The sequence below is a fragment of the Equus przewalskii genome, chromosome 3, assembly GCF_037783145.1.
Source record: "Equus przewalskii isolate Varuska chromosome 3, EquPr2, whole genome shotgun sequence".
NCBI lineage: Eukaryota > Metazoa > Chordata > Mammalia > Perissodactyla > Equidae > Equus > Equus przewalskii.
In genome coordinates, this window is record NC_091833.1 from 113,603,575 (window position 1) to 113,629,641 (window position 26,067).

The 26,067-nt window shown below is 47.5% G+C and overlaps 1 protein-coding gene across 4 annotated transcripts in view; it reads right to left on the minus strand.

Annotated features, from left to right (window-relative positions):
- Positions 1–26,067, minus strand: part of EVC2 (EvC ciliary complex subunit 2) — a 130,886-nt gene that overhangs the window by 55,593 nt on the left and 49,226 nt on the right. For 2 of the 4 annotated variants that reach the window (XM_070613279.1, XM_070613281.1), the window contains exons 10-13: positions 9,516–9,840; positions 7,895–8,134; positions 5,456–5,631; positions 2,248–2,407 (exon numbers count right to left, since the gene is read on the minus strand). In XM_070613279.1, the coding sequence (XP_070469380.1) occupies positions 2,248–2,407; positions 5,456–5,631; positions 7,895–8,134; positions 9,516–9,840 (901 nt within the window). The remainder of the gene's footprint in view (positions 1–2,247; positions 2,408–5,455; positions 5,632–7,894; positions 8,135–9,515; positions 9,841–26,067) is intronic. The other 2 variants (XM_070613282.1, XM_070613280.1) reach the window with 1 other exon arrangement.

Below are 26,067 nucleotides of genomic sequence, written 5' to 3' on the forward strand. Positions count from 1 at the left end.
AACCTCCCAAGATCCATGAGAGGCAATTTAAAGGAGGAGGTCAGGGAAGGCCCTTTAAGGAAGGAGATCCAAGTGGGACCTGAGAGACAAGGCCATATCTTAATCAGGTTAAGATATGGAGAAAGAAGATTCCTGGGGGAAAGAACAGCAGGCTCAAAGGCCCTGGGGTAGGAAAAAAGCTGATGTGCATAAAGACGTCCATCAGGTTCATCATTTAGAATATACACCTGCAGACAGACAGTTCTATTTTGTGAGGACATGGGGTGTCTATTTTGTTCATGGGTCCCGGTGACCAGAGAATGCTAATTCCTTCATTCTACAAATACTCTGTGCCCTCAGCGCTGGGGATATGACACAAACCTTTGTGGAGCGACATCCTAACTCTGTGCCACTTACAAGATTTACCAAAAGCAGCTGCGAGAGATACTACGCACGGAAGTCTGCTGGCATCGCTGCAGTTAATCCCTCCTCCTGGATCCTAACCTTGAATCGGGCCAGACCATCAGAGAGATGTGGTCTTGGGCCCCATTGTTTTGATCCTTTAGCCAATGGAGATGGAAGAGGTGAGGCTCAAGAATGGGCTGGAGTTCAGCAGTCAAGGTGAGAACCACGGCTTTATGTTGGGCCCAAAACTCGATGACAAGAAGCAGTTTCCATGGATCGGGTTACGGTTAGTAACCTGCCTCCTTTCCCTTCCCTGCCGAATGGTACCTGACAGGCACCTGGGTGTCATCTGGCACATCCCATGCATCCTCTGAATCTGTCCTCACCCCCAGCCCAGGGCACTGGCTAGGCCTCGTCAGCTGTCACCTGGCCAAGCACTAGAACCTCCCATGGTCTGTACCCCAGGCTCCTCCAACTCTATCCGACAGGCTGCTCACGTGAGCTTCCTAAATCCCAAATCTGATTGTGTCCTGACTGTGTCCTCTCCTCCTGAAAACACTTCAACAAAACCCCACTGTCCTGGGATGAAGATAAACCCCTCCGCCTGGTACACCATGCCCTCGTTCCCGGGCACGCCACCTCCAGCCCCGGCCCTTACCCCACCGCACACTCCCCTCCTCACGTTCTCAGAGTTCCCAGCACAGCAGGGCACCGCTTCACCCTAGAACAAGACGCCTCCGCACCCCCTGCAGGGTCCTTCCCAGCCTTGGACGTATCAGAGGTGCATTTGTCACTCAGGGCTCAGTTTACGCTGGGCCTGGTTGCTAAAGGCCTCCTCGGCAGAAAGAGTAACTTCCTCTCTGCGCTACAAGAGCACATAGCATACGGCGCCAAGTGAGCGCATTATGATGCATTTATGTGTTGACGTTGGTCTCTCCTCTCTCAGGGCGGACAAACAGCTGAGCAGCTGAGAGTCAAGGATAAGGCTTAGGCCCTAAGTCAGCCAGGCCTGGGGTCAATCCCACGCCTGCCACGTACCAGATATTTGACCTTGATCCCATTACTTACTGCTGAGATCTGAATGTTTGCATCCCCTCAACGTTCATGTGTTGAAATCTAAAGCTTGATGTGATGATATTCGGAGGGGGGGCCTTTGGGAGGTGCTTGGGTCATGAGGGTGGAGCCCCCATGAATGGGATTAGAGCCCTTGTAAAAGAGACCCCACAGCTCCCTCGACCCTTCCACCATGTGACCACACTCAGTGGGAGTCGGCAGTCTGCAACCCAGAACAGGGCCCTCCTCACTGGAACCCCCCATGCTGGCACCCTGATCTCGGACTTCCAGCCTCCAGAGCTGTGAGAAATGAACTTTTGTTGTTTACAAGCCCCCCAGCCTGTGGTATTTTGTTGTAGTAGTAAACAGACTAAGACAGTTAAGCTCTCTATGCCTCAGTGTCTTCACTAAAAACAAAAAAGGAGAAGACAGTGGTACCTACCTCATAGGGTTAATATGAGGATTAAATAAGATGTCTTACGTAACACATTTAGCACAGTGCCAAGAGAACACTCAATAAATGTTATAGCACCTCTCACCGTCATTCTGCACTCAAACCAGCACTCCTGTTCCCTTGCCCAAGCAGACATTACTAATCTACCATGACCCTCCACTTTGCTGAGGCTGGATAGGACCTGTAGAACATCCCAAAAATCACTACCAATCAAGTGCAGATGACACATCGTGACACCTGCCCAGTCGCCCTTTGGATCCCAGCTCTCGGACGGCGATGCCTGGCATGGTACCTGGCACTCAGTGGGTGTTCCCAAATGGTTATGTGAAGAATAAATAGCATAGTTCCTTAAATACCTTTTGCAGCATCTCTCGTCTTCTCTTAATTATTAATTTCTGGTGGAGCTTTCTCTTTTCCCGCTTTAAGTCATTGTCCAACTTCTGTTTTATGGAAAAGACTTCTGTCTGAGCCCGCTCCAACAGCACTTCCATCTGGTGTTCCTCCAGGTACCCTGCTCTGGGAGGAAAACCAGGGAGTTAGTACTGCCCTCTGCAAACTCGCCGCGAGCTGGATGGTGTTGCGGCTGAGCGGTTATCTTCAAAGTAGTTTGGTGGGAATAGAAGAAGCTTTGCCCTGAAGAGGGAGCAGGGGCTGGGAAGCTCAGCCGTCACTAAGGCACAGGAGGGGTCGGGGCAGCGTCGTCAGAGACGGGCAGAGAATGGTCAACATTTGGAGAGAAGTCGCCCGTTAGGGAGGAGACTAGGCAGGAGTTCTGGGGGCAGGGAATGCACCCAGGGCCCAGGTGGGACAGACAGACTCCTCCAAGAGGAGATGGTGGAGCAGGAATTCCTGGTGACAGGGACGGCACACGCAAAGCCCAAGAGGCAGAAGTAGGGAATCCTCCATGTGAGGGTTGATTCTATGCATCATTTTGACCGGCCACAGGGCAGGTGCCCAGATTAAACGTTGTCACTAGGTGTGTCTGCGAGGGTGTTTCTGGACGACAGTAGCTTTTGAATCGGTGGCCTCAGTAAAGCAGATGGCCCTCTCCAACGTCGGAGGGGCATTAAGAGCCCGAATAGAACAAAAGGCAAAGGATGGAGGACCTCCCTCCTTTGTTTCTGCCTCCTTACTGAGCTGGGACACCTCCTCTCATCTTCTGCCCTCGGACTGGGAGTTACGGCATCGGCTGGCTCCCCTGGGTCTCAGGCCTTAGGACTCAGACCGAATTACACCACGGGCTTCCCCGGGTCTCCAGCCTGCAGACAGCAGATCGTGGGACTTCTCAGGCTCCATAATTACCTGAGCTCCTTCCTCATCGCTATCCAATGGGCTCTGTTTTTCTGGAGATCCTGACTGACACATTCTGTTACCACCACTACTACCATTACCGAAACCGAAGTGGGTTCCCTCCTGGCGGGTGAAATCTGACTCTCCACCGGAAGTAGCTGTCTCACAGAGTAACGTGTATCTGCAGCAAACAGGAGGCCATGTGGAATCATTTCCAAAGTCACAGGGTCCAGGAACAAAGGGACGCAGGGACCTTTTATTCCGGATGAGGAATGAATATTCAAAAGGGAGAGGAGGGTATTTGCTTGCGCAGGCTCAGTGGGAAACCGTGCTTCCCTGTTCACTGCAGGTCACAGTAAGAAGGCCTAATAAGGCCCTCCTGGAGAGGTCTTAGCATTAAAAGTAAGGCAGGAGTGACAGGCGTGGCTCTCTCGTGGTGGGGCTTGGTCTGGTTCAGGGTGGTTGGTGACTGCACCTCCTTAACATGACAAAAGGAAAATACCAATTTGGAAAAACAGTTAAATGCTTGCAAACCCACCCTTGAGTTCCTCAGGGCAACCAGTCCGTGAGGGTACCACAACTCTGCCCAGTCTGTCTGCATCCCGGGGCTGGGCCCCCTGCTTAGCACAGGGCAGATTCTCAAGGCAAGCTTCTTGAAGCAACGAATAGATGAATGAATGAATGGGAGATACACGTTTCAGAAATATAAGTCTGGGCCAGACTTTTAACATAGAATTTAAAAATCAGAGGTAAACCACACTTTCCTGGTCAGTGCCGCCGACAGTACAACCGGCCGTCAGGTACTTCAGTTCAAGGCAAGGAACTGCTTCTTCCACTTGGGTGAAAGTTAACTCGGATGCCAAGACAATTGTGGTGACAGATTCATTAGCATCTTTGGGTAGAAAGTGTTCACATAATTTGCACCTTACAGAATCCTCATTAAATAGAGCAAGATTGCTGCAAAGATCTAATAAAATTACCCGGGTAGTAGAGCCAATTCATAAAACCAAGGATCAGGGTAAGAAAGTCAACTTTGTCATATCCCTATTCATTCCAGAGCTTTTCCAAACCTAAAAGGAATGGATTTCATTGTTTACAATTAAGTGCCTCAACGGCCGTAACCACAGGACCAGGAAGAGAACTTGCCACCCCAAAATACGTCTCTTTGGCATAAGGGTTATTTTGAGGTGATGATTATTAAGAAACAGCAAACACAGGAAAAGCCCTGAAAACCTAGTAAAGTTACCCATTTGTAAGGGAAATTTACATTTATAAGAGAAGTCTCCATTTGTGAGGGTGTCTCGCTCTCCGTGCCAGGAGGGGGAGCATGACCCTCAATCTTCAGAAACTCTTATCAATGGAGAAGGCAATGACCTAAATGTGCGTGGCAACTTTACCCTTGTTTACTGTGACTCTCCTGGTGAGCTCCCAGAACTGACGCCACTTAACAACAGAATGGTAGAGCTGTTTTTGAGCCAGCCAGGAGCATGAACAGAAGAGAAAACTTTGACCTGCCAATCCAAACTCATGCTGCCAGCGCTCCTGCATACCAGCCGGCCCTCCCTCATTCCTTAAGCTTTACCCTCAACCTTGGACACGGGTGACAGATTTGAGAGGCTGGCCTCTTGTCTCCTTGCTGGTCAACCTCCCAATAAAGCCTTTCTTTGCTCAAAAGCCAGTGTGCCGTGGTGCCTGCTTCTGTGCACAGCAGGTGGCGAGCCCTCGCTCCGTAACAAGGCTAGCTGAGGAGGGATGAGGTAGACGGGCGAGAGGCTGTGCTGATGAGAACCCGCCTCACCACCATTCACCTGACCGCATGGTACCCGTGGTGCTACTGTGAAAAACCATTCAGGGCAAGCATCAATGTATTTGTACTTCATTCCAAGGTGTATGGGAGAGCCAGCAGCGTGCTAGAGCTCAGAGAAGTGGGCTCTCCCATCACGCAGTTAACGAAAGCCTCCACCATCGATTTCTCAGTGGAATGTTGAGCATCTGCTTTAAAACAACCCAGGGTGGGGATGGATAGCGACATCAAGCCTGGCCATGAGTTGGTACCTAGTGAAGTTGAATGATGGGCACGTGGGGATGCATGGTACGACTGTCTCCACTATTGTGTATGTTTTTAAAAGTCTATAATGCAAAGGATTCTTACAACTAGAGAATTACAAGGAAGGAGCAGCCAGCCACACGGTGCATGAACAGGAGCTGACGGCCTTGCATGAAGGATGCGGGGCGAGGTGGGTCGTTCACGCCATTTGGGTTTTCGGGTCTCACCTCTCGTGCTTCTGGATGAGCAGGCTCAGCTGGGCGGCAGCGGCGCTCAGGAGCCCCTGCACACGCGTCTCTGACGACTGCATGTTCTGGACCAGGCACTCCCTGTGGCCGAATCTTTTACTCAGATAATACCTCTTACTAGCCTGGAAAAAGTCCATTAACTCTTCCACGTTCTCCTGTTTAAAAAACAAATTGAGAAAATATGCCCAATTAAAATTGAGAGAAGATTCCTAGACGTTTAAAATATTACTTTTCCTTTCCGAAGAAAATAAACAAGAACAGAAGCACTTGGATTAACACCCTAACCCTCCCTCCCTTTCACAGAGGCTTATAGGAAAATCACAGACTAACAAGACGTCAGGGCTGTGAAAAGCGCCTTCGAGACCCAGGTGGTGAAGATTTAGGAGAACAGCTTCCCCGCCCCGAGAAACGGAACGTGAATTTCCCCCAGTTGGTCCTGCGTCCTTCACCCATGCGCACAGTCACCCCCACGGAGTTCCCCAAACACAGCGCCACAACAGGTGCTAAGTTCTGGGGTAAACGACCCCCAGAGCTCGCACACTCACGGAGGAGACGAGACGAGCACGGTCACAAAGAGCGGCAAGAAGTTTGTCTCAATCTACAAAATGAACAAAACCCAAACAAACACAAGGGTAATAAGAACCTAGCTTAAAACTGAGGGTCTTCTCAGGACCCAGCACTGGGCCCAGAGCGTTTCTTGCTTTATCTAACTTAATCTAGGGAGAGAGTACTATTATTCCCATTGCACAGATGGGGAAACTGAGTCCACATTGTACAGCTGGTAAATGGCTGAGCAGGGACCTGACCTCAGCAGTGTAATTCCAGGGTCGGTGCTTTAGTTTCATAACAAGCTGCCTCCAAAATCCGGAGGTAACTGGTGGCATAGAAGTTAGATCAGCAGTAATCAGAGCAGCCGTGATTAAAACATTAGCCTCAGTGGTATTATCCCACTGACCGGCTCTGCTGTCTTTCTTCCATCTTGGAAATATTGTCCACGCAATGGGTTACCAAAAAGATCAACAGTTTGTTCAACAAGCTACCTTTGACGCCATGGACAGTGTCCCCTCCACACAAAATCTATAACATCTCTGGCTCCGGATGCCTGAGAATTCGCACTGTCCAGACAGTGGAAGCTGAATGGCCCCTCAGATGTAGCTAAATGCCAGCGCCCCCCCTACAAAGCGCTGGCAGCAGAATCAACATGACAGGGACACTGCAGCCACGTTCCTCTTCTCCACGGAACTGGGTCCACGGCAGCCGCTGACCTGAGCCCACCATGTAAGGAACTCACAGGTGGCATTCTCAAATACCGTATTAGCCCGGGTCAGAGAAGCGTGTGCCGGGGCACTACAATCCCCCAAGACTTACTTCTTGGGTCCCAGGATGATTAACACTAACATTCTTTCTGACTTGAGTGTCCTTGTGTTGAGAGTCAGCCATACCCACCACGAGGAGTAAAACAACAAAGTCTGTTAATATCTGAGCGGCCATGGGGTCTGAACACCTTACTAAGAATATGATAGAATTCTTACTTTATTTACTCACTGGAGTTTTAGTGGGAAAAACCCAGATCCAGATGGCCAGGCTGGCTTGTTCTTTTCTCATCCGGGAGCTGTCTGAGAGCCGCCCCTCCTCCCTCCTATGAGCCAGCGGTGATCACTTGCTCTTCTCCCAGCCCAGCCCTGCTCTGCAGCCCTCACTCACCCGGCCTGTGCCAGGACCAGAGTCTGGGGCGTCACTGCACACCAGTGATGTCACTGTGTGTGTGTATGTGCATGTGAAGTGCCTCAGGCTGGCCTCCTAAGGCATTCCACAGCAATGCTGACAGTCTCAGATAAACTAGTTTCACTCTTGTCTAGGAATTTATTCGGTCTGGATTAGCACATTCACACTCAAGCTTATATGCCAAAATACACACCAATTCACCCAGGCATATCTAGACAACGATCATAAACCCTACACACACATACACACACGTATATGCACAGATACATTTATAGTATTTTAAATGCCATATATAGTACACATATATTGTGCCAAGCACTGGCTTTCCATGAATCAGCTCTTTAAATCTTCATCATGCCCCCATGAAGGTGGGCACTCTACTCCCCCTTTGCACAGGTGAGGAAACTGAGGCTCAGAGGAGATAGGCAATTTGCTTAAATTCACACAGCTGATGGGCTGTGGGACTGGAATTCACATTCAGGCCAGCCCAAGCCCAAGGCCTGTGCTTGAAGCCACCACGTGGCCTGCTTCCCGGAAACTCACCCACATACTAAGAGGCAGAAGGAAAAGAAGGTTAGTTCATCGGTGCACAGCACAAAGAAGAGGCAGGACTTAACTGTTGGGGAGGAGAAATTTACTAAAGCAGTTCAGGAAAATGACTCTTTCCTCACCGAGCCGGATATGAGGCATTACCTGTATTTTAGAGTAATCCTGCAGCAGCATTTTAGCCGCCTCTGGCTTCAGTTCCCCTTTGAAAATAGCACTTTTTATCTGGGTAAAGAAGATACTGTGCAGTTCGTTTCTCTGAAAAATAGCCAGCTGCCTGTGCGCCTTTGCCACATCCTCCTCCTGCTGCAGGGCGAGAGACCGCCGCAGCTGCTCCTGCTCCAGGCCGTGCAGGGCCCTCAGGAGGTCGCTGCACTCGACAGCCGACTGTAGGGACAAGAGGCAGCACGTGAGAGATGGACCCCCGAACACACGCATGCACAGGCATACGCATACAATATGCAAGTGCACACATGCACACACACATACACAAGTGCGTGCACATGTACACATGCACACAGCAACACACATGCACATAAACACATGTACATACACATGTATGCACACACGCTGCATACATATACACAGAGCAACACAGAACATACACACATGGAGCACAAACATCACACATGTACAAACACACACACACACACACACACACACACACACACACACATGTTCCAAGCTGACAATGATGGGGCTGCTAAACTCTGGGAAATGCTGTTGCAACCTACCCTCCCCTGTTATCTTAATGTTTTCCTGAACAATCCCAAAGCAGAAAATTCACAGGGGTAGAAATTTGCAAATCAAACTGCCTGAAACAGCCTGCAAAGTGGAAACGACAGCGGACTGTGCGGTTGGGTTCTCAAGCTTATCTCCACCATCTTTCATTCTTAACTTAGTTTGAGAGAAAAATACCAGCAATCAGGCCCAAGTTGAGATCATTTGGGTAAAAAAAAAGGCAAAGAGGAGTTAAGAAATGGCTCCTTGAATGCCTGCCCTTTTTGTGGTCCAGCGGGAGGGAAGGAAGGGAGGACACTCATCCTGACACATTTGCACTCATCTCAAAGGACTCACGCCCCAAGAGAGGGGTGTTATTAATTCCACGTGGAGAGGCACAATTCTAAGCCGGCCCCCAAAATTCCCAACCCCTGGTGGAGACGTCACGTAAATCCTCTCCCCTTGAGCATGGACATAAACTTTGAATATGATGGGACAGCCATCCTGTGATCAGGTTATTAGATGGCACAGGTGAAGGGGCCTCCAGGTAATTAAGGTCCCTAATCAGTTGACTCTGAGTTAATCAGAAGGGAGATTATCCTGGGTGCACCCAACCTAATGAGGTAAGAGTCAGGGACATGTGGATGGAAGAGTGGTGGGTGGATGGGTGGACAGATGGATGGATGGATGGGTGAATGTATGGTTGAATGGGTGGTGGGTGGATGGGTGAATGGATGGTTGAATGGGTGGTGGGTGGATGGGTGAATGGATGGTTGAATGGGTGGTGGGTGGATGGGTGAATGGATGGTTGAATGGGTGGTGGGTGGATGGGTGAATGGATGGTTGAATGGGTGGTGGGTGGATAAACAGATGGATAAGCAGATTAAGGGATGTGTAGATGGACAGATGTAAGGGTGGTGGGTGGGTAGACAGATGAATAGACGGATGAATGGCTGGGTAGATGGGTGGTTGGATGGATGGATAAATGATAAATCTTCAAGAGGAAGGAGAGAGGCGAGTGAAAGCCTTCCTTTCAAAGCTGCCTTACCCTCTCGCTAACACGTTTCAGCAACTCTTCTGCTTCCTCCATTGCCGCCATCTCCCTCTGGTACTGGTTTTCTGTCTTCTTTCTTGTTTCCAGGTCGCACTCAGCTGTCAACGCCACCATCTTCCGATCGTACTCCTCTTGTATTTCCTTTTCCAGCAACAGAAACTGCTTTTTGAAAACAGCGGCCATCCTCCTCTCTGCCTGAGGCGAGAGGTGGCCGCTGCTGGTCAGATTTTTCAGCAGAAGGGCAATGATATCTTTGCTGATCTGGGTTCGACAAGCCTCCAGGTCCGAGTCTGCCCGGTTCAGGGTCGCAATCTCCAACCTGGGGTACACGAAGGTCGAGAGAATTCCATTACACAAAATCGCAACAGAAACCAAAGGTCTCCCAAAGCTCGGAGGTCTTAAATTTTTTGTAGGTAAGGTCTTTCTTTTTTCCTTTTCCCTCCTTCTCTTCCTTTTCTCTCTCCCTTCTGCTCCATCCAGTATTGAAGGCCAGTGACTAAATTAGCGTATTCTTATTTAGTAAATTTGCTGGGTACCATGCTGGAAATTACAAGGAATATAACTAATATAAGACATGGTCTTTGTCAACAAGCAACAAGTCAACAGCAACAAGGAGACCACGGGAAAAATGATAATATAGTTAATATATTTGGAGAATTTTAAAATAAAGTTTATTTTACTTTTTTTTCCAATTAAAAATTAATTTATGGATATGAAAACTAAATGTAATATAGTACCCTGGATGGGATCCTGGAACAGAAAAACGACATTAGATAAAAACTACGGAAATCTGAATAAAGTATGGACTTTAGCTAACGATAATATATCAATACTGGTTCACTAATTGTAACAAATATACCATAGTAATATAAGATGTTAATAATAGGGGAAACTGGGTACCGGGTATGTGGGAACTCTCTGTACTATCTTCCCAATGTTTCTGTAAATCTAAAACTGCTCTAAAAATAAAGTCTACTTGAGAAATACATATGAGATGCTTCACAGGGTCACAGGTTCTGCAACTCAGTTGTGACAGTTGTGGCAGAAATACATACTTATGGTAGAATGTACTCTTACTATAAGTGAGCTTTATGGTATGTTAATTATATGTCTATAAAGCTATAAAAAGGTACATAGGAAAATATTAATTTATGTTCATGATAGAAAATCTGGAAAATAAAGACAGAAAAAGATTTCATTCACCGTGGGTCCATCACTCAAGTAGAACCACCGAAGGCATTTTGCTGTATTTGCTTCCAGTTTTTTTCCCTATGCATATTTTTTCCACACAAATGCAATTTTGTCGTTTTTTGTCAATTAGCATTGTAATAGGCATCTTCCAGTCGTGTTTAAAAACTAAAAGTTTCCCTATAATGGTCGCAAAATATTTCATCCTGTGATGTATCAGAATTCAATTAACCATTTTTCTAGTGTTGCACATTTGGGTTACTTGAAAAATTCAAAATCGAAAAGAACCCCCAAGTAAATATCTTCATAAAGAGTTTCTGATATTCAAAATGTCGTCTCCAGTCCGATACCCACAAAGGGAATCACAGAGTCAAAAAGCAACACATTTAACCTCCTAGAACATCCTGCCACACTGCTTCCCAGAAAAGTCCCCCAGCAATGCAGCAGGATCCTTATTTCATCCCTCCCCCTACAGAGCTTGAAAATCTTTATAGTTTGATAGGAGAAAAATGGCATCTGATTGCAAAAATATAAGGGTCTTAAGAAAACTTTATTATGGAAATTTTCAAGCATTCACAAGTAGATCAAATAGTATGACTCCCAATGTAATCATTACCCAACTTCAAAAATTGTCAATATTTACCAACCTTGTTGTATTTACTCTTTTCAATGTTTGAGCATTTTAAAGCAAATGCCAGATTTTTTTCATTTTACCTGTAAATTCCTCAGTATGCATTGTTAACTGTCATGAATATATATAAATATACATACACACACTCATGTGCATATATATATCTATATATGTGTATATGTGTGCATATCTACGTCAATTTTACCTAACCTTGATGTCATCATCGTATTGAATAACATATTATCCTATCACATTTAAAATGTTAACGATTCCAATAGTTAATATCAGTCATTATTCAAACTACCTCAAGCGTCCCAAAATGATTTTTACAGTTGAAAGTTTCATTCCAGAACAAAATAATATCCCATGATGTTGGTTAAGTCCACTTTATAATATTCTGCCCTCCCATTTTTCCTTCCATGCCATTGATTTGTTGGGGAAACGAGGCAATTCATCCTGCAGAAAGGCTGGATTTGGCTGATTGCTTCCAAGGGGATCTTTGTTCCTCCATCCTCGTATTTTTTGTGAACTGCTAGTTAGATCTAAGGTCTTGATTAGATTCAATTTGCTTTCCAAAAGGCTCCATATGTGGTACCGTGTGCTTCCTATAGGATCACAACGTGGGGAAACGCTAAGATGGATGGACAGGTTCAAGTGGTGCCAGCATGATCCCTGCATTATAAATTTCCTGTCGACCTAAGGGTTTTAGCATCCATTCCTAACTGTGCCCTAGATCCAAGATTTCATTAGGGGTTGAAAAAATGCACATTTTCTATCACTTTTTCTGCATTTTTTAAGCTAGGACTCTTCACAAAGGAGAACTTTCTCTCCTCAATAATTCAGTTACTCTGCCCTAAGGCACACAGACAGGAAGGACGTTTGATTCTTTGCTAATTAAAGAGTTGGTGTCGTAGCCACCTCCAATGGTGACAAATGAGTTTGGCTCTGTTTATTTGTTTGTTTGTTTTGTTTTAGGATGGGGGCAAAAGGTTATAAAACTCTTCCCGACTCCCCGAGAATCTGAGCTTTGGCTAAGCTTTACCTGGAAACCTCAAAAGGGGAAGAACACCAACTATGTTACGAGGCCGCACGGCTCAGGGTAAAAATGATGCCTCACGGGTAAACTATATCTGGACGGAAGGACCTGTGAGTGAACCACAAATACCCAACAGGGAAGCCATCCTTTGAACTTCCCTGAGTGAGTGATTCTTGGAACTGGGTGTGTCCCTGGGGGAACCCTGGAGGCTATGCCTGAGACTCGTTATAAGAGTCAGTGGCACCTGTGGAGTGTGACGCTTGTAAGCCAGGAAGGCTCCCACACCTGCCTGATGTGGACTGCATCTCCTTGCCCCAGTGCTGTGTCACCTGGGGAGAAAATACCTCTGGGACAGCTGTGTAAGTTGCAGTGTGACCTGATGCAAGGACACCCACAGAAGAATGCCTAGTGCTGTCCTCATGGGGAAGTGTGTTCTGACCCTCCAGCCTTTTGCGTAGACGGGGTCAAGTGTGGCCTAAGGGAGTCTTACAAGTCCAAGTGTTTAGCTGAACCTAGGATGACCCCCAGCCTCCGCACAGCATCCCTGTGAAACTCCAGATCTTTATATATTGGGTAGGTTTCAATCAACTGCAGCCTCATTCTTTCTAAGGCTCAAATTTTACGATCTTAGATCAAAATACCTCCTCTGTCCTTTAGACACAATCAAATTAGTCTGGTTTTAAACAACAGCTCACTCATTGCATTCTTTCGTCACCTCGACAAGTACTTACTGAGCATGTGCAGAGAGTGCTGTGCAGGTTACAAGGCAAGAAAGAAGCAGAGGAGATGCCTCTAGGCAATGTGCACAGTTAAATACCCAATGAACCAAACAACTTCCACAGGCTCAGAAAAAAAATTCCTTCTCTACTGAGACAGACAAAACAGATTTCACACCTTTAATAAAGCTTTTTGTGGTAGGCAAAATAATGCCGCCCCCAACGATGTCTATGTACTAATCCCCAAAGCCTGTGAATGTGTTAGGTTACAGGCAAAGGAGAAATAAAGTCGCAGAGGGAATTAAGGCTGCTAAGGAGCTGAGCTTACGTAGAGAGATTAGGAACAAGGGTCTTTAAAAGTGAAAGAGGGAGGCAGAAGAGGAGCGGGAATCAGAGGGAAATGAGATGAAGGAAGCAGGAGTGAGGGATCATCAACTCTCAAGATGGAGGAAGGGCCACGAGCCAGGGACTGTTGGTAGCTGCAAGAAGCCTGAAAATGCCAGGAAATGGATTTTCCCCTAGAGCTGACATCTTGACTTTTCCTAGGGAGGCCCAGGTTGGGTGACCTCTAGGTCTGTAAGATAATACATTTCTGTTGTTTTAAGCCACGAAGTTTGTGGTAATTTGTTATAACTGGATAGGGAACTCATACACCCTACCTGACCACTTCACGCATCCATCATTCATTCGTTAATTCACTTATTAACTTACACAAGTAAATGCGGCTGCCTGTGTAGGTAAATTGTAGGTGCTTTCCTGGGTCTGAAATGAATAAGAGGACATCTCTGTAGGTCTTTGCTGTCAAGCCACTTACCAGCTGAGGGACCTCGGTAAAAGACTGGGCTTCCCCATGGCATAACGGGGATCACCCTCGTAGGCTGTTGGTCAGGGTTAAAGAGTAAGAAATATAAAATGCACGGCATAGAGTCTGGTATTTGGTTGGTTCTAAATAATCACAGTTTCTTATTTCTTTGCTTTTTTCTCCCCCAAGAGTCTGGCTGCAGGACAGAGTCAGCGCTCACAGCTCACCTTTTCTGACTGGGAACACAGTCTCAAAGGCGCTTTCTGTCCTAACAGTGTCATGTTAATCACCATGGGTGAACTGCCAGAAGCGGCAACGAGGAAAACTGGCAGCGAGTTCCAAAGTCACAAAAGAAAGAAAAACGTCCCTTTGAACCAATTATGCAGTTAATGAAGCTGACGCTCATGTGTTAATGTCCCCAGTGGCCAGGCGAAGAACAAAATAAATATTAAGATTGCATCATTTACATAAGGATTGACCCACTGGTGAGATTCTCGTCACCTCCTATGGCATTTTTATTTACTTAGATAACAATGAAGTACACGTATTTTTCCACTCCCCAGAAAACTCCCTAAGGCGTCCAGCAGACAGAGACATTCTGAGTTCCACATGCTGGGCCGGGATTCCTAAACCTCCTTACTACTTCAATGAGTTGGCAAAGTCAGCAGGATTCGAACACTGCTTTCCTAGGCAACGTTCATTTTTTCAGGTCACAAAAACGTCATCTTGTCACTACACTTTGAAGATGAATGTGTTAGCTCAGGCCAGTTTTACAGTACACGCAAACTGTATGAGTAGTAACTTTCCCATAAATGAGTGACTTTGCTCAGAAGTTTAGAACAATGTCCAGCGCACAGGAAGCACCTAGTGAACATAAGCCATTAAAATGACTAACAGGCTTGCCCACCACAACATCTTTCTAAAAGCTGCACAGCTTAAATTATCCTAGAACTGATTACTACTTTGATTAGCTACTGATGACAAAAAAGAGAGGATGCCATCTGTGTCTTTTTCCTTATTTATTTCCTATAAAAATTAATCAAATCCTCACCAAATGGCAAACAAGGTGTCAGAAGAAAATTAGGATAGAATTTGATACACGAGGCAGTCAATGTTCTCCCGAATGTGAAAGGACTCATTAATATGGAGGATAATAAATTCAGAAGGAAAACGAAATGGCCGTGGCCATTTTTTCCAATATCAATCTAGCGTCTTCAGAGTAGCCGGTGTAAGCATAACAGACCCACAGAAAGCGATTCAGTATTAGTGAAACTGAAATTTTCCTCGGAGGAGCCAATTTCCATGGACACATAATAGTGCAGCGAGATCCATGCCGGGGCCCTAAATCATATTTATATACTGTCAATTTGAGGGACCGGGGAACGGAAATTTAGAGGGAAATACCTCCTGAGTGTCCTCACTCTCCAGATTGTAATGGGAGTTTAAATCAGAGTGAATGTGAGTGAAATATCAATAGAAGTTGTGATAAATCATACGTTTTTAGTTTGCTATAAACTCAAACAGATTGTAAGCTACAAGGGGTCAGAAGTCTGCATCTTTCCTCTTGGATGTTTTTCCTCTTAAAGATCTCTTTGTTTACAAGTCAGATGGGGCCCCCTCCTGGCCCTGAACTACTGCTTGGCAGGAGTACAGATGCAGACAGAGGCGCCTTAACTCCTTCCCTCCTGAGGTTTCCATATCACTCCCCACTCCCCACCCCACCCGCTGGCCAGAGCCCAGGACAACAGTCAGCTCTGGAACAGACCAAAAAGAGAAGTGAGGGCTCCTCTCCCCACTTCAAACCCTCCCTCAACTTTCTTCCCAGCTCCCTCTTAGGCACACGCTAATGACCTTTCCCAGAAGGTGGCATTTCCTTACGTTGGAGACCTTGGGCTTGCAGTCACACCTACTTAGCTGTTTCTCAATCTCAGCTTCACACCTTAAGAACTGGGTGACTCAGACAAGATATTTAACATCTCCCCTAGTTTCCCTGTTGGTTAATGAGAATATTATCACTCGCTATGTCAAATAAAGGTCATTGAGAGGATTAATAGCAGTGCCTCTTATGTCCAGCCTTTGCTTTAATACCTTTATGTATATCAAGACATTTAATCCTCATAACAATCTCATAAAGGTAGAGATTAACCCCTTTTGTACAGGAGGAGAAACCGAGGCACAGAAAAATTAAACTACCTTGTTGAAAGTCACATAGCTAAAGGGGCAGAGCTGGGATTTAAAGTCATGACATGTGGCTCCAGAGTCCTTGCTCTACCCTCTGTCCTACTGCCTCGCAATGACAGGCACAAAGCACTTAGCCAGTGCCTGGCACAAAACAGGTGCCAGAAAATGTTACTGCACATTGTCATTGCTGTGTTGTGTCTGCCATGGTCTTCCTTGATAGCATTCTTCATGGCAAAGAAAAGAAGATGCAAAGGAAACATAAACATATAGATAGATGGATATATAGGTAGATGGGTGGATGGATGGATGGGTGGATGGGTGGGCGGATGGATAGATGGATGCATAGATAGATGGACGGACAGATGTATGGATGGATGGGTGGGTGGACAAATGGATTATAGATAGATAGATAAATTATTTTTGAAATTCTTCTTGGGAAAGACAGACTTTGCTCTATCTGAAGATTAGACGAGTGTCATATGAAAGAGACTATACAATGGAGCATTTACACACAGGTTTAGAAATGACATAAACCTTAGATGTCAGCTAAGTTATCTTTCCAACTAATACTGAGATTTCCTCAATATTTCCCCTACCAGAGAGTCCCCAAGCTTTTGCTTTGCACATGCATGGTGATGGGGAGGTAACTGCTTCTCCACGCAGGCTGTTCCACTATGGGGGAGTGCAGAAGGTTAGAAAGGTCTTCTTCATAATTGGCTAAAATCCGCCTCCCTAGAATTTACATCATTGCCCCGGATTCCACCATCTCCTTCACGGCACCTTAGAGATATCCGGCAACTGCGATCCTGTGCACACGACACATCTGCAGTCCAGGCTCCCTCCAGTCTTGGGCAGATGACAGGGAGCCTTGCAGGCCGTGGTGAGGATTGGGCTTTAGGGCATCCAGCAACAAGCGCCCCAGTGAGGGTCACTGAAAAGACTCCCCGGCTGGTGTGTGGAGAATGGACGGACGCTCAGGGATGGATGCGAGCTTAGCGCAGGAGGCTAGTGAAGACACGGCAATGGCTGGGAGCCCAGGGCTGGCCGTGAGACGGAAAGAACTGGGAGAGCTCTCGGAGGGCAAGGTGAGAGGCCCCGAGGAGATGATGTGTCAGGATGACACCACAGCTCACCGGGCGGTTTGCGCTGTTTTCTCACAGAGAACTATAAATGTGGATTTCTGGCTAAAAATAAAGGAGGGCCTTTTAAGGAATACAAGCTGCCCAACACCAAGATGGGCAACTGCATTTGTTTCCTGGAGCTGCTGTAACAACGTTTCTCAAACCGGGTGGTTCAAGACAACTAGAGTGTATTGGGTCACAGATCTAGAAGCCAGAAATCCAAAAATCAAGGTGCTGATAGAGTTGGTTGCTTCTGAGGACCATGAGGGAGAATCCATTCCATGCCTCTCCCCCAGCTTCTGGGGTTGCGGGCAATCCTCGGCGTTCCTTGGCTGGTAGAAGCATCACCCTGATCTCTGCCTTTATCTTCACGTCACGTTCTCCCCTGTGTCTCTGTGTCCTAATTTCTCTCTTCTCATAAGGACTCCAGTCGTATTGTTTAAGGCCCACTCAAACGACCTCATCTTAGCTTGATTACATATGCAAAGATGCTATTTCCAAATAGGGTCACATTCGCTGGTACTGGGGGTTGGGACGTCAACATATCTTTTGGGGGGACACAATTCAACCCAAAACAGCAACCTCCCATGGATGGAAGTCCCTCACCGTCAACGAGATACCCAAATAGAAATGGGTTGGCCATCTTAGGCATACTAGAGAGAATATTTCTGCTCCGGCCAACAATTTAGACCATTTGACCTCTAAGATCCTTTGTAGGATCAATACTCTAAGAGTCTGTTTTCCCAGGGAAGTGGAAGTCACTATACACTTAAGGTCAGCTATTAACTGACCAGCAATTTGTGGAAATGGTTTTCATCCCACATTTGTCCTTTCCCCGAGTTAACAAGGGTGTACTATTACATAACCAAAAAAAGTTTTATTTTTCCACTCATTGATGCATACAAATAAAATGTGCCCTTCATGGCTTGTTTACCCTTCACCACACATTCCGACATCTCATGACAGCCACCTCCAAGGTGTGTCATCCTGGAACCCTGAGGGAATGTCTGTCCCCTCGTGGGGCCAGCACTACCCTTTCTGGGGGTGAAGACCTTCTTCTGGGCTTTTCACTGTCTCTCTCGCTCAGAGTTAAAGATTTCTCACTTTTGTCCTTCTCGCTTTATGTGCACTGGACACAACCACAGTAATAATCCCATTCTTGTTCACTCATTCGCCACATTTACCGAGCACTCAGGGTCACTTTTCTATTTGTCAGGACTGGTGCTGGTTACAGGGCAGACGCTGTGCTAAGGACGGGTGGTGGAGCTTCATGGTGCCCAGCATGGTGGGTAACCACATATTTGTCCACGTGGTTCTCTGAGGAATGCCTGTCTCTCCCTCTAGACTATGACCTCCAGGAGGCCAAGACCCTGCCTGTTGGGCTCACAGTTGCATTTCCAGCCCCTTGGCCCTGACTGTGGACTACACAAGTACATGACATGCTTGGGCAGAGCAAGGAACAAGGAGCCAGGAGTCACCGAGTAACTGCGTCCATTTCTGCAAAATCTATGAAGCTGCACCTGGAAAGAAATCATGAGGTTCAATGGGCAGACCAGAGCCACGAACTAAAATGACTGGAAACAGGTGAATCTCTTCCTATGAGCCAGGCACCCCGTGCTCAGCCCGGGCACATGTGAGCTCACGAAGCCCTCACCTCCCGTGCAGTGGGCGCCATCACCATCCTGGTGTTCACACGAGGACACTGAGGCCTAAGGAGGTTACAGACTGGGCTCAAGGTCATCAAATGATTGAGTGTTGGAGCCAGGAGTCAGGGACTCACACTGCAACCCACGCGCTTCAGCGCCAAGTCCAGGCCATGCCCTCCGCTTACCAGACGAGGAAACACAACGAGCTCTTCAACACGCAAGAAGACGCCCAACCTCACACATTAGCAGAAAAGAGCAGAATTAAAGCTCCAGGGAGGGGCTGTGGTTTCCTAGCAGACTGACCCAGATAGAAACATCAGCAGACCCTCCTATTAGGGTATGTGACAGAGAAACTCATATGCTGCGGGTGGGAAATCCGTCTGGCCTCCACGGTGGGAAATCCAACAACATCTATTTTTTTAAAAAATACATATTAACGCAGCCATTCCCTTTAAAGAATGCATGCTACTGATAACCTTGCACACGTGCATAAAGATGTCTGTGCCCGGATGTGCACTGCAGCACTGACCAAGAAGGGAACCGATCAGAAACAACTACATAGCCCTCACTGGGGGCTGGTTAACAACCCTCTGATCGCTGGGGCCATGGAGCATGGTGCTTAAGGCGTGGGCTCCGGACACTCATTCTCTCACGTGCCTTGTGACTTTGGGCAAGTGACTTAAATTCTCTGTTCTTTATTTCCATCATCTGTAAACAGCACTTAGCTCAGAGGCTGCTTTGAGGAGTAAATAGGTTAATTAATGTACATAAAACAATCAGATCAGGGTCTCATTCATATGAAATTCTCAAAAAATTCAGTAATCATTACTGTTATTGGGATAGTATGCAACTACTTAAAAAACCAAAGTAGGGGCCGGCCCCGTGGCCGAGCGGTTAAAGTTCCACAGGCTCGGATCCTGGGCACAGACCTACTCCACTCACCAGCCATGCTGTGGAGGCACCCCACATACAAAATAGAGGAAGAATGGCACAGATGTTAGCTTAGGGCTAATCTTCCTCAAGTAAAAAAAAAAAAAAAGAGGAAGATTGGCAATGGATGTTAACTCAGGGAAAATCTTCCTCACCAAATAAAAAAAGCAAGGTAGTTCTGTAGGTATGGATACTGAACAATTTCCAAGATTGTTACAGAGTGGGTAAAAGGGGAGCAGAGCAGTGTGCAAAGCATGCTATTATTTTGCATTTTAATAAAGGAGTACACGTGTGAATGTGCACAGAGCCACAGATGATCTCCGGAGGATACAGGAAATGGGGCATGTGCCTTTGGGAATCGACTGGAGTGCAGGGATGAGAAACAGCTGATGATTCTCCCAGCTTGTGCTGTCTCATTGGGCTGTATTTATTTGTGTGTGAGTTGTTTTCCCCTGTAGACGGTGGGCATTCTGGGGGTCCTTGCTTTTCTTGGCTCCCTCTCCAGCACCTCGCCTAGCAGACACTAGGGGCTCAGCGGGAGCTCAGTAAACACTTGCTGAAAGAAGGTGTCTGTTAAACACAGAACTCCTCCAAGAAACCCTCACCTTGCTGGGAAGATGACAGTGAGGGTTGCCATGGAAACCAGGCAGGCGTCACCGCTGCTCTGCTCTGCAGCAGTCCCCGTTATGTCCCCCATAAAAATCCTGCTCTGGCTTGTCAGGCACCAGCGGGAGCCCACCATCTTGCAGGAACCCCAAAAGCAAGGCACAGGTGTGAGGACAGACCTGCCTTCCACCTGAGCTGGATGCTGTACCCAGAATGCCTGTGTCGGCCGCTTGGTGCTCTAGGTGAACTCCGACTCCACCCTTCCAGACACCTAGGAACGGCTAGACAGCAGTTATCCGTATGGGGTATTGGGGTGAGGAGGGAACTGAGGGTCTAGGACCACTCTCTTTCAGAGACTAAGGCCTCTTCCCCTACCCCCTCCCCTGGGTCCAGCCTCCTGAAGTCTCTTCGGCGGCCTCTGCACCTCCCCCCAGAGCACTGTCGGGGAGAGGCCTCACCCAGGCAGGCTGGGACCGCCAGCCTCAGATGCGCTCTCCACCTGCCTGGGAATTCTTTGGGCTTTCTCTAGGGAGCCACTTCCCCACTCTGGCAGGACGAGTCCAGCCTTTCCTACAGCCCTACTCTCCTCTCCCCGATGTCCTCACCTTGTGCTTCATTGAGAAGCTGCAGACAGGTGTGTGCCATGTTCGCTCCTCCCCCGGCCACACCTGTGTGCACCTAAGTATATTCTGGGCCTTCCTTCCCAGTGTGACGGGTGACGGCCCCTCTCCAGTGCTTCCATCTCCTCCCACCTTCTCTTTTCTGCACTGTCCCTCTCCTCTGGCTCCATCAGTCTCCCCTTCTCTCAGTGGACCGTCCCCCTCAGAATGCTAAGGTGCTCGGGCATCACTCACAAACATTCCCTCTCATGGCCCCATGTTCTCCGGAAGCTGCTGCTCCATTTCTCTGCTCCCCTTCACAGCAAAGCACCTTGAAAGGCTTGTCCATATGTATTGTCACCATTCAACACAGTCACCCTGCTCTGGCTTTCTGCCCCTGCCTCTCCCCCAAACCTGCTCTGCTCATCAATGATATCCAGTAGCGAAAGACAAGACACCTCTTTGTCCTCACTCAATTGAACTGGAGGCAAGATTAGACACGGCTGGTCAGCCCCTTCCTGGGGGACACCCTTTCTCTTGGCTTTTCCGACCTCCTCATTCTCCTGAGTTCCTCTTACTTTTCTAACTTCTAAACGCTGGAATCCTTCGGGTGTTGTCCTGGTTCCCTTCCCTCTCTGTCCTCTCTCCACAGGTTCCTTCATCAATCCGCATCTTCAATTAACCATCTCCAGCCCAGAACTTTCATCTGAGAACAGACCTATACGTTGACTGCCGACTCGACATCTCCATCCGGGTGTCTCCAGGGCATCTTTAAGCTGTCATGTCCAAAAATAACTCTCGATCTTTTCCTCCAAACTCAATCCTCCCGTCTTCCCTCATCTTAGGAAATAGCACTGCATCCACCCAGTGGCTCAGCCTGAAACTTAGGCATCGCCCTTGACGGCTCTTTGCCCTCAAACTCCACTCCCGATCCATCAGCTGGTCCTGATGATTATTCCCCATTCATTCCTGATTCCACTAGTACTTATGGAGCCTGTAGGATGGACGTCAGACAGACCTACATCCTGGAGGGTCCTCCTGGGAAACTGGCCTTTGCTCTGTCCTGAGTGAGGGGCAATTGCGCAGCCCTACTGGACGATGGGAGGCAGTGGAATGGCTCTGTGCCTACGGCTGAGAGGGCTTCTGGCTCCCGGCAGAATGCCACTCTGCAAAGTTGTCCCAGCTGCAGCTGGACGTCCCCAGGGGAACCCTGGGCAATCTGTGAGGCCACATCATATCTGGAACAGGCTGTGCTGTCTTCTGGTTTGAGTAACATCGCATCTTTCTGTAACCTTTGCTATCAGATTAACTGCACAGCCTCTAATTTTATCTGCTGGCCACTCTGCATCAAGAACATCACCCCATAGCACCTACTGTGTGCCAGGCACTGTTTGAGGCATGAGGGAGAGATCAGTGAACGGGACAGAAAGTCCCGGCCCTCGTGAACTTACTGCCTAGACGGGGAAGACAGAGGACAACATTACAAAACAGACAAATAAGGTGGCTCCCGACTCCCTGTGTGATATGAAACAAATCAGAGTTTTGGGGTAAAGAATGGCAGCGGTGGTGCTCCAGGTGAGGCCTCGCGCTGGCTGCGTGTGACCCTCCAGTCCACCTGCCCCGTGCTCCTGCCAGCCTGGCCTCGTCCTCTTTTTGACAGTCGATGCCTTGTCCCCTGAGTTCTGTACACGCTGCCCCCCATGGAGGGCTCGTCACTTAGGTCTGAGGTTAACAGGCCCTCCTTAGACAGCCCCCCCGAGCCCCTAAAGCGGGTGGGCCCCCCCACTATTCCTTCACAGAGCGCCTCATTCCTGCACAGCCACCGGGCGGAATTGTGCAGTTATCGGTGTCGGCATTTGCACGTTGCAGGTGGAAGTTCCACGACGACAAAAGCCTAGATGGAGAATTTGCCAGCATCCAGCCAGGGACTGGTGCGGACCGGACCCTCAGCAGGGGTCTGCCGAAATAACCAGTCAACTAATTAATTTTTAAAAATTATTGCACACATGCATGAACAAACAAGCCCATATGAGAATGAATAAACGAAGAACCTGGGCGAGTGGCTTAATATCCCTGGGCTTCCCGGTTTCAGAGATGAGGCACAGGATCACTTCTCTCCAGAGCCTTTGTGAGGAATGAAAAGGACGGTGGTTGTAAAAACGTAACATACAGTTGGCACCTAAAACCAACTCAATACACGTATTTAAAAGCCTCAATTCAGCAAATACTCATTGAACACCCACTTCGAACGAAACGCAATTCTGAGACAGTTTAGAAGGTGATGTTGGCAGCACGAAAAGACAGCGATAAGCTTTCCTCGAATAACAGGAAGTAAACACAGGCCTGAGCTTTCTTTTCTTCCTTTTTCTTTGCCTCACTGGAAAAACCCAAGCTCAATCTTTTTAAAAGCTGTTCTGTCAAAAGAACAGTGGATTTGAAAGCATTCAGGCCTCAGCCCAAAGCCATTATCACTGTGTGACCTTAGGCAAAACCAATAAACCTTTCTGAAGTCAGCTTCCTTGTCCAAAAAGTGAGAGTTGCTGTGAGAATTAAACAAGATCATGGTTGTGAGGCTCTCCACGGTGGTCAGGACCAGAGCAAAGCCGGAGCTAAAACACCATGGGCACTCCAGGCTTCTAGAAGCTTCTGGGACCAGCCTGTCCTGCCCAGTTCCTCCTTCCCCCCATCCCAGCATGCCTGCAGCTGACCCACCTTCATTATGACAACAGGCAAGGAGCCTGATAGAAATCAAAGGAAATCTTCCTTCCTCGAATCCTCTCTGCAGCCTATGAATAAATCAGGTAAGAGATAAACAACCAAGCAAACCAAGAAAATGCTCTTCGTCAAAAATAAATCAGCAAGATAGAGCAGAGTTATCACTCCGAGGGTTCTGAGAAATGAGGTGGCAATCAAGTCACCTAATGGCGTATTTAGAATCCCAGCTAAACCTCATGTAAGAATCACAAATGGGATAAACGATTTGCTAGAGAAAAAGGCTATTTGTAGTGTGGAGACTATCACAGATTGCCAAGCATACAGATCCCTCACACTCTGAGTGACATTTTCTTTCCGGGAGCGCCTAAGCCTGACTCTAAGTCAAGATGGAAAGATTAAAAGTAATTGACAATGCTATGATTAAAAAAAAGAAAATCCAGGTCCCTAAAATGAGCGTCCAACCACGGTGCCTGAAACAGAAATGGCATCCCATAAATACTGAATGTTGGGACGTGGAGGGAGGGTGGAAAGCTGGGAGAGGGGAGGGCAGGAATAAATTTACCTCTCAAGCCAAACCTCTCAGCTCATGCTTAATAATCAACGTTAAACACTCCTCAGGCAAAATAAGATCGGCTCCCAAGGAGAAATAGATATAAAATCCAGAGCCACCAGGTGATTTACAAGAATGAAATCTTGGGAAATCTCAACATCCCTATTGCATTTAAGCACCAGGGCCAGCAAACTGCAACAGCTACTAACAATGCCATATGACGTAGGGATAAAGGGAGACTGGGTTTCTTATACTCCATCAGTTTTTGAAACAAAAACAAAAACAGGAGGATCAATACTTTCCTATTTGAAAGTACTAATCACTCTGGTCAGCAGGTTACAGAGCGCTATCTACATACAAATTAAATACCTGGGTGCTGAGCATACAAACCAAATCATTGCACTCTACTTTTCATGTTCATGTTTTGGAAGAAAATGGACTTTTAGCTAGGAAACACTGCGATAATCACCCGCTCAGACCACTTCACATAAAAAGAGACATTTATGAATCTCTACCGGTAACTACCCCCTTCCTGCCCACTGCTCACCCACTCCTCCCTCTTGGACGGTGGCAAATTTTAATTTGTCATCCTTGGCATTGTGATCAGGGAATGAAGTTAAAATGAAGGATCACATCCGAAAGGCTGCACAAAGCCCAACCAGCCAAGCCGTGCAACCTGGCACCCAGAAATGGATTTATAAGGCCGACTCCCAGCAGGTGAAAGGCCAGCCCTGTGCTCACGGAGCTGAAGGCCTCGCGCTGCAGGCAGGCGCTCGGCTGGAAGGGGCACCCTTTCAAGCAGGACGAAGGCCCCTCTCCCCATAGAACACCCACTCAGCTCACAAAGAGCAACGAGCAGGCCACTGGAGGTCTTCTCTGAGGCCAGTGCGCAGTCACTGGAAGGAGGAAGAGGTCCTCTGTCCCTCGTTCCATCTTGGGTCCATCTCTACCCACCACCCAACCCCATTTCCAGCTTTCAGGGAGACGGGATCACACAGCTGCTCCATTGTGCTTTCAGGCTCTCCCATTTTCAGCTGCTGTCTGCAACGTTCCGGAGAAAGACTCAAGGAAGTGCCGATGATCTTGAACGCTTCTCGTAGTTATCTGCTAATCTCCCTTTAAATCAGACCCCCGTCCAGGAGCAACGCCATAGGAGGACTCTTTACCACCACGTCTCCCTCACGTCATTAAACTTTACAGTATCCCAAGGTGGGAGCTTATGGTGTCCCCAGCCGAGAGATGAGGACACTGAGGCTCAGAGAATATGTGTAAAATGTGTCCAAGACTGAATTAAAAACTGAGAAAGCTCAAGTCTTGTCCTGTCACTTAGCAGATGTATGACTACGGATAAACCTCTTTACCCAGCTGAGCACCAGATTCTTCAGCTATCAAGTGCTGAAGATAAGATGCCCCACCAAGGAGCACTGGCATGGGGACCAAACTAAACAGGGTGTGTGAAAGAGACTGCACATTTCTAAATGCTGCACAAATACGAGGTATTACACAAAATATATGGTATTATAGCTTATCAGCATCGTGATGACTCCAAATCCACAGAAATTACTCCCCAGTGGGCAGTGAGCAAATGAAGCTGTGCATCTCGAATCTAGAATCAGAAAAAGTGTGCTGAAAATGGAATCTAGTTTGAGGGGTTCTCACATGGCCTCTGTACTAACAATCATCAGTATATAAGAAAGCAAGGAAATTAAAAATAAAAATCTGATATAACCATGTAAGAACTCAATCTGCTTAGATGGTGTATTTGGCACAAATGGATCTTCCAAAGACCTCTGCCCCAGACCCAGCATCAAACTGCTCTTGTGAA